General features: G+C 38.1%; 2 protein-coding genes across 2 annotated transcripts in view; one reads left to right on the top strand and one right to left on the bottom strand.

Annotated features, from left to right (window-relative positions):
- LOC140923062 (uncharacterized) overlaps positions 1–5,092 on the top strand; it is a 21,178-nt gene extending 16,086 nt beyond the window's left edge. The window contains exons 3-4 of the mRNA XM_073373119.1: positions 1–160; positions 4,618–5,092. The exon at positions 1–160 is cut by the window's left edge and continues 98 nt beyond it. Coding sequence (XP_073229220.1) covers positions 1–160; positions 4,618–4,882 — 425 coding nt within the window. The 3' untranslated portion in view covers positions 4,883–5,092. The remainder of the gene's footprint in view (positions 161–4,617) is intronic.
- A 1,267-nt stretch (positions 5,093–6,359) lies between these two features.
- Positions 6,360–9,124, bottom strand: LOC140923614 (carbohydrate sulfotransferase 12-like). The gene is made up of 3 exons (XM_073373686.1): positions 8,995–9,124; positions 8,168–8,382; positions 6,360–7,111 (listed from the first exon to the last, which is right to left on the bottom strand). Exons 1-3 carry the CDS (start codon positions 9,032–9,034, stop codon positions 6,524–6,526), a joined length of 843 nt encoding a protein of 280 aa, XP_073229787.1. The 5' UTR covers positions 9,035–9,124; the 3' UTR covers positions 6,360–6,523.
- Between the last annotated feature and the right edge of the window lie 4,409 nt (positions 9,125–13,533).

Raw genomic sequence — 13,533 nt, 5'->3', positions numbered from 1 at the left:
AACACTTCGAAGAAGATACCTTTTGTTTAAAAGGAGGATGGAGTCCGGCAGCCTCAGCGGGCTCGCCATGCAGGAGTTCGTACAACAGTGATGCAAACAACTGTTTGAGAACCTTCCATCAAACATTCGCTGCGGACAAGTCGGATCCTAAGCTGTGCTCGTAAGTTGAGCAAGAACTTAGTAACAATGACGTCCCCTTTAATTTTAACTGATCTTAAACGTACTGCATGACGAACAATGCAAGGTTCAATTTGACCTGTTCCACCGCCCCCCCCCCCCCCCAGGCAATCCCCGGGACAAGTCCAGCTCTTCGGGCCCGGGGGTGGGGAATTGTTTGAGGCGGTCCTGTCCCAGGAGTAGGGGCTGGGGCAAATCAAAAATATTTTCCCTTTGATTTTGCGAAGCTCGCGCGGTTCACGATGGCGGCGGACCTCACGACTACGTATTTTTAAAGAAAGACGCAGGAATTTGTCAGAGAGTGGTTGTAGAGGAATAAATTATCCAAATTAGAGTCTGTATTTAAAGGTATGTGTTAAAATTTGAAACGAATGTGCGTATGATGCGTGCTCGAATGGATTTTATTTTTTGGAAAAGAAGGACAGGAATATTTCTTCAGCCTAGCTTTAATGATAAGAAAACTTATATGAAAACGGATACAAGGCTTTTGATATAAAGATAAACAGAGATTCAGTCCAGTGTATTTATGAAGTATTCTATCAACGAGGCGCTTTTTTTATAGTTTTTCTTCTTCGTTTTCGTTTTCAAATCATTTCGGGACCTCTGGCTCACATTATGAATTTATCGATCGCTCATTGCGTTGTACCAGATCAAATGAAAATAGCTCGTGTGGTACCACTGTTTAAAGCTGATGACCAGTCACTATTCACCAACTATAGGCCTGTCTCGGTTCTACCAAGCTTTTCAAAATTTCTAGAGAGAATCATCTATAATCGCTTGTATGATTATTTAACTAATTTACATATTCTCTGTGATAACCAGTTCGGCTTCAGGAAAAACCACTCTACGAGGCTTGCCTTGATTGATTTGCATGAAAAAATTTCATCTGCTATTGATCATGGTGAATTAGCGGTTGGTGTCTTTTTAGATCTCTCGAAAGCTTTCGATACAGTCAATCATTCCATCTTATTTGATAAACTTGAACACTATGGTATACGTAGCTTGGCTCTCAAATGGATTAAGAGCTATTTTTCCAACAGACTTCAATTTGTAGAATACAATGGTTATGTTTCGTATCATGCTAATATCATGTGTGGCGTTCCCCAAGGTTCAATACTAGGGCCTTTGTTTTTTCTGCTCTACATCAACGATGTAATCAACACGTCAACAATATTACAACTGATATTATTTGCTGATGATACAAACGTATTTGTGTCTCACAAGGATAAAGACTGCCTTACTAATATACTGAACGCTGAGCTAAATAAGTTGTCAATATGGTTTAGAGCTGACAGGCTTTCATTAAACTTGAAAAAAAACAAATTCATTGTATTTAAACCATCTCAAAAGCGTACAAATCAAACTATTCAACTTTTAATTAATAATCAAAAAACTGATCAAGTAAAAGAAACGGTTTTCTTTGGAGTAATCATGGATGAAAATTTAAATTGGAAATCTGAAATCTCACATGTCGCCAATAAAGTTTCTAAATGCACAGGAATTATTCGTAAATCCAGTTTCTATTTATCCACGAAAACCTTACGAACACTATATTTTTCTCTAGTCTATCCATACCTTTTTTATTGCAACTTAGTTTGGGCCTCTATTTACAGAACTAACCTTATTCGTCTTGAGATTTTACAGAAACGAGTGATCAGAACTATAGCTAAAACAACTTTCGATGCACATACTGATCCAATCTTTCAAAATCTTGGTATCTTAAAATTTCATGAGATATACTTAATACAACTAGGCTTATTCATGTACTCCTATCAAAACCATACTCTACCTTTAAAATTTCATTGTAAATTTACCTTACAAAGTCAAATTCATTCGTATAATACAAGAAACTCGTGTAAATTTCGTCTGCCTTTCTGTCGTACTCGAACCAAACAATTTTCCGTTTTTTATCAAGGACCTAAATTTTACAACACCTTAAACACCAACATCATCAACGCTTCCTCACCTTTCTCCTTTAAAAGAGCACTTAAGGCATCTATTTGTAATAATTATTAGTATACTCCAACAAAAATTTTGGGAAAAAGCCTTTTAATATTCAACATTTGTAAACTTCCGTCATATTGATTAGTTTAATTTTTCACCTCATATTATGTTGTATCCGTCGCCGTAATTTTTATACTATCTTCGAAAAATTGTAATTGAGGAGGCCTAATTAACATAAGCCCTATAGTTTCTTTTAGGCCTCCTCGCCATCTCTTCCTACATTTTTTTTTTTGGCATCTTTTTGTAATTATCGTAATCGTGTGGCAAATAAATAAAAATACCTAAATACCTAAATTTAGTGTTCATGTTTTAACTACATTTATGACATCTATTATCCTTCTCTCAATAAACTCTGGAAAAAGTTTATAAAAGTTGTGAAAAGGTTTCGTTTTTCTTTTGTACGGGGGGTGGGGAATATACCGCCAAGAAAGAAGAAAACTGCAGATCCCCGGGGGTATGCCCCGGGAGGGCATGGTTACAAGTCAAATTGAACCATGCATAAGCCCCTCATTTCTCCAGGCCAGGCGCACCTAACGACTTTTTTGCAATTATTGAACGAGTCTGAGGAGGATATGAAGAATTCTGCAAAATTATTTAAAGTTTAAAAACAAGCCAAAGCATGCTTACCTAGGTCGATGTTAACTTCATATCGATAGTGCACTTTTTGTCGGGAAGTTTAGAAGGTAAAGGACTGTTCAGGTCTGCAAATATACTCCAAATAACTTATATCGTTAGTCGAGTTGTCTTCTTGCTGTTCTTGCCATGTTCGCGGTGAAACGAGTAAAATGTTCTGCCATTACACACTTCGCCATTACTCAGTTCGAAACAACTCAAATTCGTCCCTACTTTTTCTAGGTTAACGGTTCAGTAATCTACAAGTTTGAATGAATAATAATTTCTGTTAAATAATTGTTCAAACGAACAAATATTGCCTTGGAAATTAATTTTCTAAAGCTCGAAAACGGCTAAAAATTTCTGGATAACCGTTCCATTGGTCTAAAATATTCGGAGGTTTTCTGCTACTACTACTACTATTTTCGAAGGTTGTATTTTTCACATTTTATTATCGAGATGTTGCGATTTTTGTTAAAAAATGTCACCGGAAAATTTCAGTATAAAGACAAAAATCTCCTAACGTTTGTAATGAAAAGTAAGGCTTCGAATCAGGGTCCAGTTCCGGATTAGATAAAAAAGAGATTTTTTCGAGATTTTGCTTTGTAAAGCTGGTTCGGACGTTCGCATTAAAAAATCCTAAAAAACTTGACAGGGCAATTTTTTGAAAAAAAACTTGTTGATTTATGAAGAAAGCCAGTTTAATAAGCGTCAATTTGATTTAGGGTTTCAGGCCCTCAGTTTAACCGGAAAGCGCTACATAACGTGGGCGTGAGACGGCCCTGAAGGTATCCGGTAACCTTAAAAAATATCAGCTGTCTTTCGAACTTCTAAAAACACACTGATTACGACGTATACTTCCAAGTGAAAGTAAATATCAACATAATATCAGTAACTAACGTTTCATTTGTAGACCTTTGAAACAAAAAAATTTTTTTTGGTACTCCGCAAAATCTCGTTGGTTCCTAGCGTCAACTCATAGTACCTCCATTCAGATTCTCAAAATAGATTTAAAAAGTTAATTTAAAATTAAATAGGATAAAATAGGCAGGCTGACACTGCATAAAGGGATCTGGGGCTCGTTTCTTGAACTATCCGGAAACGTTTCAGTCCCGATCGCGAAGGCAAATATTAAAATCAAGACCTGTTGAATAGTAGCAAATACAGTTCCTAGACCACAAACCCCTCCAGGGGGTACTTGGATTAATTTTTGCTGGGTATGCTGGGTATGTGCCGCTGGCCTCAACTAAACTTTTATCTTGATTGCAAACACAAAACAGCTTTCTGGGCTCGAAAAGTTACCGGGACTTTCGAGAAACAGGCCCCTGGTCTTACAAACGAATGGAGCTGAAAACGCCTTTACAGTGGCCAATTTAAGTTCTCTTCAACTAAAACTGATGTCACAATGAAGTAACTAAATCTCTCCGTACTCCAAAAGTGTTTTCAGGTAATCAAAACTTCAGGATGTGAAATGCGTGAATTATTTATTCCTTCTAGTCTTTTGTTTGTTTGTTTTGTTTTGTTTTGCTTTGTTTCTGCTATTTAGTAGCATGACAACGTTATTGCTGTTACGTGTTGATTCACGCAAATAGTTTAGAAATTTCTTAGTACTCAATTCCTCAAATAGTTTTTAATTAAGCATTTTTTACTTGGGTTAATTGATTTACTCCAGGGTGAAAAGGCAGGTGAAGGGGTGGGAACTGGCACGCTTAAAATACCACCTTCCCCGACCTCCCTCCACCCCCCTCCCCCCACCCCCCTCCCTTCCCGCCCCTCCAACTAGATTCGCCCTTGACCAACCTGAAACTATTTTGACTTTGACAGGGAATACGCCAAAGCAAAGAAGTGCATGAAGAACCTGGTAGCGTCTGCTTGTTCCTTCTCATCTAGTGAACAGGAAATTCTAGACTTGGGTTTTAGTGACTACAATCCTTTCTGTGAAAACAATCGGCATCCTGGGGCGACGGGAAATGATCAACGTTTTGGAGTAAAGAAACTCAACAACCCCTTTCATTCCTCTTATCCTACCAAAACTGGTAACTTGCAGGTTGTACTGGTTCTTGTTTTAGCGCTGTTGTTTATTATCTAATGCACTGTAGTAGTCCTCAAGAACCTCTAGTAACCACGACGACCACCGCAAAGAAAACTTTAAATCGTAATCGTTTCTATTAACGACTTTTAACTTTTAAGGAAGTAGATAGAAGTAGATAGATAGGGCTGGATATTGGCCCTCATGGCCAAAATAATGTCCAGCTCCCTTAACAGAATTAGCTGGTCATTAAACGCATATATCACTGACTTTCTGGGCTCGTTTAGCAATCACGACAATAAACTGAAGCCGTGAGCGCATGGTTTGCCTTTACCGTTCACAATTATTTTCTTTGACTTTTTATAAATACGGATGCTCCCAACATTACTAAACACAGTAACGTCTACATGGTAGGCTAGGAGTTTACCATCTAACCTCATTTAAAATACAGTCGCTTAATATTTGACCACGGCTGTCATTTTAATATTCATCATGATGGGATATGATCGCGTCTACACATTCTCTCTCAGTCACAAGTATACCTACAGCAATTATCATCAATTTTGTTCATGATATTAATTTCTTGATATGATAGTCTCCCCTTTCAAAAAAAAACGTACATTCTTCTCTTCGGGCTTGATTCAGAAATAAAATATAAACAAGCACCTTTTTATCAACAATAATTCCTCTTGAAACGAAGCCCATGAAAACGAGAATAATGAAAAAAGATATAAAGGAGAACCCATAAAAGCCTCTTCAATGTTTTCGATAGTTTAAATTCATTATAAATGTATTTTATATTCTTTATTTTTATTTTTTAAACACCACACAATTGTTAAACAACATGCAAGAAAAACACATTCAGTACATAATTAGTTCGCTTAACTGCTTGCTTATTCGATTCGTCGTTTGCATATCAATGATAAGTGAATTCGATATAGTTTCAATTTTTCTTTTGAAGAACGTCAAGTGTGATTAGATCGATATTTATATTGAGAAGTTTGTTACATGCGCACCCTTGCCCAAAACTTGTGTGCTAAAAGCACACATCAAGGTGATTTGTAGTAACGACATAAAATTGAATGCGCTAATGAAATAATTAAAAGATAAACGGAGCCCTTTTAGCCATACCAAATACGTCAAACATGTTGATACAGGCTTTAAATTCGAAGAGTTAAGAATTGGTCTTTTTGTTCCTCTCGTAACTTTAAGAAGATGATGTAATGATGTAAAGACCAAAGGCCAAGGAATCCAAACATAATACTTGTAAAATTTACAACCTTCGTAAGCTGACCGGCCTGTGCTTGATAAAAAGACAGATTTCGATACCGCAGGTCAAGTATTTTTGTAATCAAATTGAGCTTCATCTTGAAAAGCTGTATTGAAATGATGAAATAATATAAAGACCTCTGAAAAAAACAAAAAGGAATGAAATAAATGAAACTATAAAAATCACTAATAAATTTATCCCACTCAAAATATGCAGATCAAAGTGAAAACACACATCCTTTGCTTTTCAATGTAAGTTTCACCGATTTTTCTTTAAAGCATAGAAAATTGGTTAGGATAAAGGAAAACTGAAATGGCTGCTCTTTTTAGCGGTTCGGTGACAAATATTATTATTGATGAGCGGTTGTACCTCACCAAGGAAATCGTAAAAGAGGGTTGGTGAGGATAAAAGAATTGAAATAGCTACTCCTTTTAACGGTTCGATGATGAATTTTTGATGAGGGTTTGTAAATCGCCTGGGAAATCGTAACCAAACATTTCAAAATCACTTCGGTAAAGCTCCCCTAACCGAGTGATGTATTCAACAGGGACTGGGGAATAGTAATCAAGAATTTCAGATGACCCGGTTGACTTGTGAACCGCCGGAAAAGAAACCCGATCGTCAATTCCCGCCATTTTGAGCAAAAGATGTGCGTCATCTTCCAATGTCTCCAAATGACCAATGAAACTGTAGTTTACCGCACAAGGATGGCAAAGCTTCTCGTACTGCCGCCAATGTTGGTTCCGCGCTCTGTCCTCGGAGAAATACTGAATGAATTCAGGAAAGCTAACCCAGTTGTTGTTTTTGTTTAAATCTTTTGGCCTATACTCCATTATTATATGCATTCGAGCAGATCTACTGACACCAGGGTCATTTCCGATGAATTTGTTTTTATATGCGGAAAGCAGGCGTTTAAGTGGATCACGAACGAAAAGAAATTTGAAATAAGTCTGCAGCCGTATATTTCTCTCCTCTTCTGAGTACTGGTATAATCGTTTCCATAGATTCCACCTGTGTACCTGGAAAATAACGAAAGTACGTGTTTTTTCGTCAAAGTTTAAACATAAACATTTTAGATGACTTTTAAACGTTAAAACAGAAGTAGGACATGATTGGAACCCCCCCCCCCCCCCCCCTCACCCCATTTTGCCTTCACTACATGCTTGAAAATAGCAAACAGAAGTGTTTGCTGAAAATGCACCACAAATGTATTCGCTCACGTGGCCATCTCTATGCAAATTTATGGCAACAAAAGAAATTTTTTACACAAGAAAATAGGATTTGTTTGGAAAACCAATATGGCGGCCGTTTCATTGTTCCTTTCTCTCTTTAATTAACTTTTATTTTACTTTGTTTCATTTCTTGTTATAATGATTGTTTTGGCACTGAAATCTTCATGTCGAGGATAAAGTCAAAAAAGTTGTTGTTGTTGTATTGTTTTGGAAGACCAGAATGGCCGCCGTGACGACATGTGAATACTGTCAGTAGGACATTTTGCCTCGATTTCGTATAACTCAACATCACAGTACAGCTGACCATTGCAACGCAGACTTTACTGTTCGTTTCTCCCTTTACTTGTCGAGTATTTGACTTGTATGCAGCCTAGTCCCTAGGCGTTCTCTCTTGCCTCGTTGTCCGCGTGTATCTCTCGGTGACGTCACAGCTCACGATAGAGTCCAGGATTGACCGAGCCGAGAACGCCTAGGGACTAGGTTGACTTGTATGTTTTTTCAGTCGTTACTCCGTCGCTAACAGGAGTTGTCGGGCTTTTTTTTGAAGCATCGGGGCAATTACAAACGCCGTTTATGGGAAAACAATGGTTAAGGAGCGAGAAATGGCGACCTATTTACAAGACGACACTTTTGTAAACATAGGTAAATGCTAGACAAATTAGGAAATGTATTTGGAAACATGTACAGCGTTGATTACACCTTGATTAGGCATAATGTATACATTTTAAAGTGTAGGCGTTTGCATGTTGTGCCCTTGCATATAGCCATAAGAATAGGTGACCAAATAAAACCAAGAGAACATAAAAGCCTATGGCCTAATAGTGGGTTTTCCAGTATGTGTACCTTTACGTTGTGTCTTAGGCCTCGCAGTTCAGCGAAAACTTTTTTCCAAGTGGTAGTGCCGACCTTCGGAATTGTGCAGTATATGAACTTGTATTCGTCATTTACAGTGATGTACCCCAAATTCTCGCGACTGACTCGAGGTTCCTTCTCGTACGAATTCGTCTGACAGTATTGCTCCATGATCTTTCTCCTGGATGCCTGCCTTTTAATAGCCTCTATAACCAATAGATGTTTATTTAATTTTATTTTAGGATCGATTTTAATCTAATTTAGTTTCATTTGAATTTGAAATAATTTTAAGCGGAGTGTCTTATTACTCGGTTTCTTTCAAAAAACCTTTGGGTAAGAAAACCCTTTTAGAATTTGGACATGGCCTAACTCTTACCGTACGCACGCTATTTGCAGTGCTTTACTGACTCAACGCAAAAACATTAATGTGTTAGCATAGCATTTTACGATTAAATTTGACCAGCAGTTTGTGCCGAGTAAGTTTTATGATCATGTTTGTCTTCAACTTTTGCGAATACACAAAACGTAAGGGCTATTGGAACTATTTTTCAGGTGTGAAAATAATGTGTTAGATAGTCTTGAAAAGTTCCACCATTCTTCATTTAGGACACCAAAAATCATAGATATCGGTTAAATCTTTCCTACCGAAAAACGAAACTCAAAAACTTTACCATAGCACCATGAACAGCTTTGTTGAGCCACCTTAAAAATCTCGCAATAACAGCTTAAAATTAACAAAGTGTTAGCGTTTCAATGCAATTTGAGAAATCTGTTCAGGAAACATGTCACATACAAAACGCATCTAAATAATTCTTTACCTTCATAGCTTCTTCCAAATCCTAGAGCACTTGATTCCATTATTACTCGAGTTTGATAGTAAAGGAACGTAACGAATGTTAGGAAGAGAATAAAGTAGGCAATTCTTCTCGCAATTTTACTGAATGGTACTTTGGCTGACATTTTCAGGAGATCTTGGTGATCCGGCAGACGTGTTGAAAATATTTCTAGCAAATCACCCGAGGCATTGCCTTTTATAATTATGCAAATGTTATTTCCTTAAAAGCGGTCTTCTTTTGCATGTTTCACATAAACCTTAGTTTCCATGTTAAACTGAAGATTATTATTTTCAATATGACCCGATTATTGTGCGATGTTAAGCCGCTTGGGAAAATGTTCTCAGGGGCACCCAACCTCTTACACAAATTGAAAACACTTTTTAGGCTATCCAGAGAACTTTTAGATCTCTAGCTAATGCATTATAAGTGACTCTATAAAATTTATATCTGTTCGGTCATCCTAGAGCAACTTGAGTCTGTTCGAAATTATCAGGGCTCCAGTATGACTTTCCCAAAAATTTTAGATTTCCTTTTTACTGCGAAAAAAAGCCTAACCTGCATGGGGAGTAAAATGTGAAAAATTAAACTTCAAAAAGTCGTAGCGGATTTATTGGAAAAGCTTTGAAAATTGTACATGAAGAACGGTCATCTGATATCAGCAGGTGTCTGCTGTCAGACGTCAGATTTCAGCATGATATCAGACGTCTGATGTCAGACCTTAAGTAAGAAAAATTCTAGGCAATATTTGCTTCCCCGAACACGTATTTTACAGAAAACAGTCGTTGGGTGCCCCTGATGTTCTAGTCAGTTACCGACAAAATAATTCATGACTACTCTGTTTATAAGCTTTCAAATTAAGAGAAGAGTTTTTGAGCCAGAGTAGCACGGTCACCAAACAGAGTAAAGTATTCGACTGAGACTTAGGAAAAATAAACTGAAGTCAATGAACAGAATGATCTCACACGAGATGGATTTGACTGCAAACTGGCGGGTTGTTTGTGGCAAACCAATTTGACATCGTTGGCACCGAAGGCATAGCACAAGAACAACGCAAGTGTTAGAGATAAAACTAAATATCTCTTGATTGATCAGTTTATGGGTTCCAAACCCATATAAAGCAAGGCCTAAAAGCAAAGCTCTCTTTCGAGAAAGAAGACTACCGACCCTAGCCTGAAAAACAGGTGCTTTATGAGCCAAGCGAGGAAAACGCGGCATTTGGCGCAAAGCGCGACACGCGCGAGACGAGGGGAGGAGAAAAAATAGAGCAGATTCTCGCGAGAATCATGTGTCATCAGTTAGCCAATTGGACCACAACGCTCATGAAGTGAACGTGGGAAGAGCCAGAACAATGAACTGGTAAACAGGCGCTTTTTTTCACTATTTTAAATGATATGAGCTCTTTGTTTGTCTTGCGCCAGTGCTTCCTCTGCTCTCCAGCATGGCGGTTTTGTATCACGTGAATGACTGGCTGCAAAGGGCCTATGAACAAAACTCTGTTGAGAGCAATAATTTCGTAAATCTTTAAACTTCGTGTGTAACGTGCGAATTTCTGGAACCTTCTAATGATTTTCACGCGTTTGACTTCTTTTTCAATCAAGACACAATTCAATGTACATTTACTTACCTACTATCTTTATTACTTATTCTATCTGTCTGTACAGTCTAACCCCGCCATACGTACACCCGCTTTATACGGACTCCTCGTTATTACGGACACTTTTCTTCGTCCCTGGGAAAGCCCGGCCTTAAATTTTCCCCTAATTCACCCGCTTAATACGGACACCAGTTAATGCAGACAAAGGACACTTGTTTCTTGCCCGATCAACAGATTCTCATAGAATGTCAAGCTCGCTAATGCGCACACATACATTCTTCTCTTGGGCTTGATTCGGAAATAAAATATAAACAAGCACCTTTTTATCAACAAAATAAATCCTGGTGAAACGAAGCCTATGAGAACGGGAATAATGAACAAAGATATAAAGGAGAACCCATAAAAGCCTAATTAATGTTTTTGATGGTGTAAATTCATTATAAATGTATTTTATATTCTTTATTGTTATTGCTTTTAAAGCCACAGAATTGTTAAGCAACGTGCAAGAAAAACACAGTCAGTACATAAAAATTATTTCACTTAACTGCTTCCTTATTCGATTTGTCGTTTGCTTATCAATAATAAGTTAATTCGATACAGTTTCAATTTTTCTTTGAAGAACGTTAAGTGTGATTAGATATTTATATTGAAAAGTTTGTTAAATACGTACCCGGCCCAAGTCCAAAACTTGTGTGCCAAAACCAACTTAACGTCCTGTGCCCGTTTTTCTATTAAGCTAATATGAAGTAACGACATAAAATTGAATGTGCTAATCTACCGGATTTGAAATATAGATTGAGCCTTTTAAGCGATACCAAATATGTCAAACATGTTGATATAGAACTGTGAACGGTTTGAACCCAGGTTGAGTTTGATCGTCTGGGTGAACGTAGTCCTGAATAGGACTGTTGTTGTTGACAGTGACTGACGTTTCGACAACCTGTGCGGTAGTCACCTTCAGAGTCAAAGTGAGTTGTATCACGTCAGTTGATGGTAATATACTCTGGTTATTGATCTGATTGGTCAATTACGTCGCGATGTTATTGGTCATCTGTCAGTTACGCCGTCATGTTATTGGTTATGAAGACTCGTAATCAGTAATTGGTGCGTTTCGATCCGTCTATTGTCACAGTTAAACAGTCGTCTATTGTTAGTCAAATTGTCAGTTCTCCAGTCGTTCTCTCGCGGTTAGTTTTGCTTGATCTCGTCAATAGTCGTTTGTACGGCGCTGGTAACTGTTGGCTACGATTCAGTGGCGTAAACCAGCTTTCTAAAGTAAGACGTTGATAGTAGTCTGTAGAATACGTTATGCATGTCGCAGAGTCCCAGTCAATTTGATGTTTCGTCTGTAAATGGTGCTCAGCAATGTGATTGTTGACGTCACCATTCCTCGTCGCTCGTTTGTGTTCGGTCAGTCGCGTGCTTAGGTTTCTGCCGGTTTCACCAATGTAAGAAGCTTGGCAGTCGCAGCATTTGATCTTGTATACTGCTCCCTGTCTGTCCTCCGGTTTGTCTTTGTCCTTAACATTAGTAAGCAGTCGTCGTAAAGTGGTTATCGGTTTGTGTGCAACACGTATATTGTAAGCTTGTAATATACGTGCAATAGTTTCAGAAGTGCCTCTGATGTACGGTATAGTTGCTGTCCTAACAGGGCCAGAGTTGTTCTGAGTATTGGAATCAGTGTTACTGTGAGTGTTCTGTCTAACAAAGTCCGTGCTGTTATGGTTCTTACTAAAAAAGTTGTTAAGATAATCACTCTCGTCTTGTAGGCTGTTAGGTGAGTTGCAAACTAATTGCGCTCGTTTCGTCAGAGTCCGGATAGTAGTAGCCTTGTGAGAAGTCGGGTTGTACGAAGACTGGTCTAGTAATCGGTCGGTATGCGTCGGTTTTCTGTAAATAGTCGTTTTCAGTTTGTTGTTGTCCCGAGTGACCAAGCAGTCTAGCAAAGGTATCTCACCATTTTCTTCCATCGCCTTGGTGAACTGTATGTCCGCGTTCTGTCTGTTAAGGTGTTCGTGAAAATCTTCGATTGCGTCTTTGTGTAGGGCGGTGAATGTGTCGTCAACGTAACGTAAACCAAAGAGGTATAGTTCGCGTGTAGGTAGTTAGGGCTTGTTCCTCGATGTTTTGCATGACAATTTCTGCTACTACAACAGAAACTGGAGAGCCCATAGCTGTACCATGTAACTGTTTGTGGTGTTTGCCGTTGTACTGAAAGTACGTCGAAGTCAAACAGAGGTTGAGAAGGTCCATAGTGTCGTCTGTAGGTCGTGGTAGTTCAACAGTAGGGTTTTTAATAGCGTTCTCAGTACAGTCTAGAGCCAGTGGAAGTGGAATGCTGGTGAACAGTGGTTTCACGTCAAAGGACAGTAGTATAATACCAGAGTATAATACCATCAACTGACGTGATACATCTCACTTACACTCTGAAGATAACTACCGCACAGGTTGTCGAAACGTCAGTCACTGTCAACAGCAACAGTCCTATTCAGGACTACATTCACCCGGACGATCAAATTCAACCTGCTTTTGAGATGTTGATATAGGCTTTTAAATTCGAAGAGTTAAGAATTGATCTTTTTGTGCCTTTCTTAACTTTAAGAAGATGATGTAATGATATAAGGACCAAACTCCAAAAAGTCCACTGAACATAATACTAGGTGAAATTTACAACATTCGCACGTTGACCGGCCTCTGCTTGATAAAAAGACAGATTTCGATAGCGCAGGTCAAGTATTTTTGTAATCAAATTGAGTTTCCTCTTGAAAAGCTATTGAAATGATGAAATAAGATAAAGACCTCTGAAAAAAAAAAGGAGTGAAATAAATAAAACTATAAAAATCACTAATAAATTTATCCCACTCAAAATATGCAGATCAAAGTGAAAACACACATTTTTTGCTTTTCAATGTAAGTTTCACCGATTT

This window comes from Porites lutea, chromosome 13 (genome assembly GCF_958299795.1).
Source record: "Porites lutea chromosome 13, jaPorLute2.1, whole genome shotgun sequence".
Taxonomy (NCBI): Eukaryota; Metazoa; Cnidaria; class Anthozoa; order Scleractinia; family Poritidae; genus Porites; species Porites lutea.
The sequence above is the reverse complement of the archived record's forward strand: the minus strand, read 5'-3'. Positions and strand labels throughout refer to the sequence as shown.